Source organism: Nannospalax galili, unplaced genomic scaffold (genome assembly GCF_000622305.1).
Source record: "Nannospalax galili isolate Female #2095 unplaced genomic scaffold, S.galili_v1.0 scaffold387, whole genome shotgun sequence".
Lineage (NCBI taxonomy): Eukaryota > Metazoa > Chordata > Mammalia > Rodentia > Spalacidae > Nannospalax > Nannospalax galili.
The window spans coordinates 679,118-681,157 of record NW_008355795.1 but is presented as its reverse complement, the minus strand read 5'-3'; the positions used below and the strand labels follow the sequence as shown (position 1 = coordinate 681,157).

Here is a 2,040-nt window from a genome sequence, read left to right as displayed (position 1 = left end):
TCCTTAAGTGCTTTAACAAGGGGCCTCCGTGCTCCTGTGCCTGATACGCTTGGCCGTGCTGCAGTACCTTCTCTCACCAACTTTATTGTGTAGTGGTCCAAGACCATTCAGAGGGGGAGATGTGCTCCAAGTGTCACAGCATTGTGCCTTCCGATAGATGCAGAGTGTTTTCAAACCTTCACAGATGTGGATTAACCGCCACAAAACACAGGGCAGCCTGTGAGCTCCGCACTTCTGTGAGAAGCATGTTATGGTGGGAAAGGGCATGTTTAACTTAAATATCTGCTTCCTAAAGAAGCAGAACTCAGGGCTAGGGAGGCGGCTCAGCAGTTAAGAACACTAGCTGCTCTTGCAGAGGACCGGGGTTCTGTTCCCAGCACCCACATGGTGGCTAACAACTATCTTATCTGTAATTCTAGTTCCAGGGGATCTGACGCCCTCTTCTGGCCTCCATGGGCACTCCATGCACATGGTACACTTACTTACATGTAAGCAAAACACTCATACATATAAAATACAAATATATAAATCAAAATTCTTAAGAAACAGAACTCAGAGAGCTCCCCATGATGAAGTACGGTTTAAAAAAAAAGTGATTTAATAGCAAAATGCCCACTTTTGCTGTGCATCTCTGTGCCAGGGGCAAGAGGAAACCTTAGGGTGTTTGGGTGGAGAGAGATTCTATAGATAGCCATGATATATTTGGTATTTCCCCCAGGAATATCATGCCATGTCCTACAACATGAATTTCCCCTTATTTTAGGTTCTTTGTTTTTTTTGCAGTTTGTGTCTCTGAGGCAGGCTCTCTCTATGTAGTGCAGGCTAGCCACAGACTCACACATCCTCCACTGCCTGGACGTGTGCTCCCATGCCGGCTGAGATTCCATGTCTTGTAACAGCAACGTTGTGAGCTTTTACCAAAATATTTTTCATTTTTAACATGTGTTTTATTTGTTTATTCTTTGTGAATTTCATACATGTATTCATACAAAGTGTTTTGATCATAGTCAAGCCCACTCCCACCTCCAACTCCTCTGGGAATCCCAAACACATATTCCAGAATTCATGACTTTATAAACATGTATGTGGGAGCTTGTGTGTGTGTGTGTGTGTGTGTGTGTGTGTGTGTGTGTGTGTGTGTGTGTGTGTGTAAAATGCACTGAGTCCAATCAGTGTTATCTATAGGCACATGGGTGCAGGGCCATCCACTGAGGCACAGTCAACTTACCAGGGGACAGACCCCTGAAGAAAACTGACTCTCCCTCAGCAGCCACCAAGGGCCAGTTTCTCCTCAGCTATGGGGAAGTTCGTGTGCTCCTCCCCCGTGCACATGGGACTGTTGTCTGGCTTGATGCTGTACAGGTCTTGTGCAGGTTGACACGGCTGCCGTGAGTCCGTGAGTGCAGCGGTCCTGTTGTCCAGAAGACGCTGTCTTGCAGCAGTGCTCCCCGACCTCAGGCTCTCACAATCTTTCCACCTCCTTTTCCATGATGCCTGAGCCAGAAGCAATGGGGTGAGCTGTTACTTTGTTAGCTTCAGTGGACAGAGGTGGAGAATGGGAGTAAAACAATATACATCTTAGAGCCCCTCGACCTCAGACTTCCACCTTATGCAACAGGCATGAAGATGTAGTTCAGTCCTCACCCACATTCTGTCGTCACATTCTAGGTGAGTCCCTTTTCAGCCAAGGAACTGTCTCAGTGGACAGAGGTGGAGAATGGGAGTAAAACAATATACATCTTAGAGCCCTCGACCTCAGACTTCCACCCTTATGCAACAGGCATGAAGATGTAGTTCAGTCCTCACCCACATTCTGTCATCACATTCTAGGTGAGTCCCTTTTAAAGCATGTTATGGTGGGAAAGGGCATGTTTAACTTAAATATCTGCTTCCTAAGCAGAACTCAGGGCTAGGGAGGCGGCTTAGCAGTTAAGAACACTAGCTGCTCTTGCAGAGGACCGGGGTTCTGTTCCCAGCACCCACATGGCAGCTAACAACCAGTTCGAGGGGATTCAATGCCCCCTTCCTGTCTATGCAAGT

At 47.2% G+C, this 2,040-nt stretch overlaps 1 protein-coding gene across 1 annotated transcript in view; it reads left to right on the top strand.

Annotated features, from left to right (window-relative positions):
- Tnni3k (TNNI3 interacting kinase) overlaps positions 1-1,794 on the top strand; it is a 304,879-nt gene extending 303,085 nt beyond the window's left edge. The window contains exon 25 of the mRNA XM_008853645.1: positions 1,669-1,794. Coding sequence (XP_008851867.1) covers positions 1,669-1,794 — 126 coding nt within the window. The remainder of the gene's footprint in view (positions 1-1,668) is intronic.
- Positions 1,795-2,040: the final 246 nt, after the last annotated feature.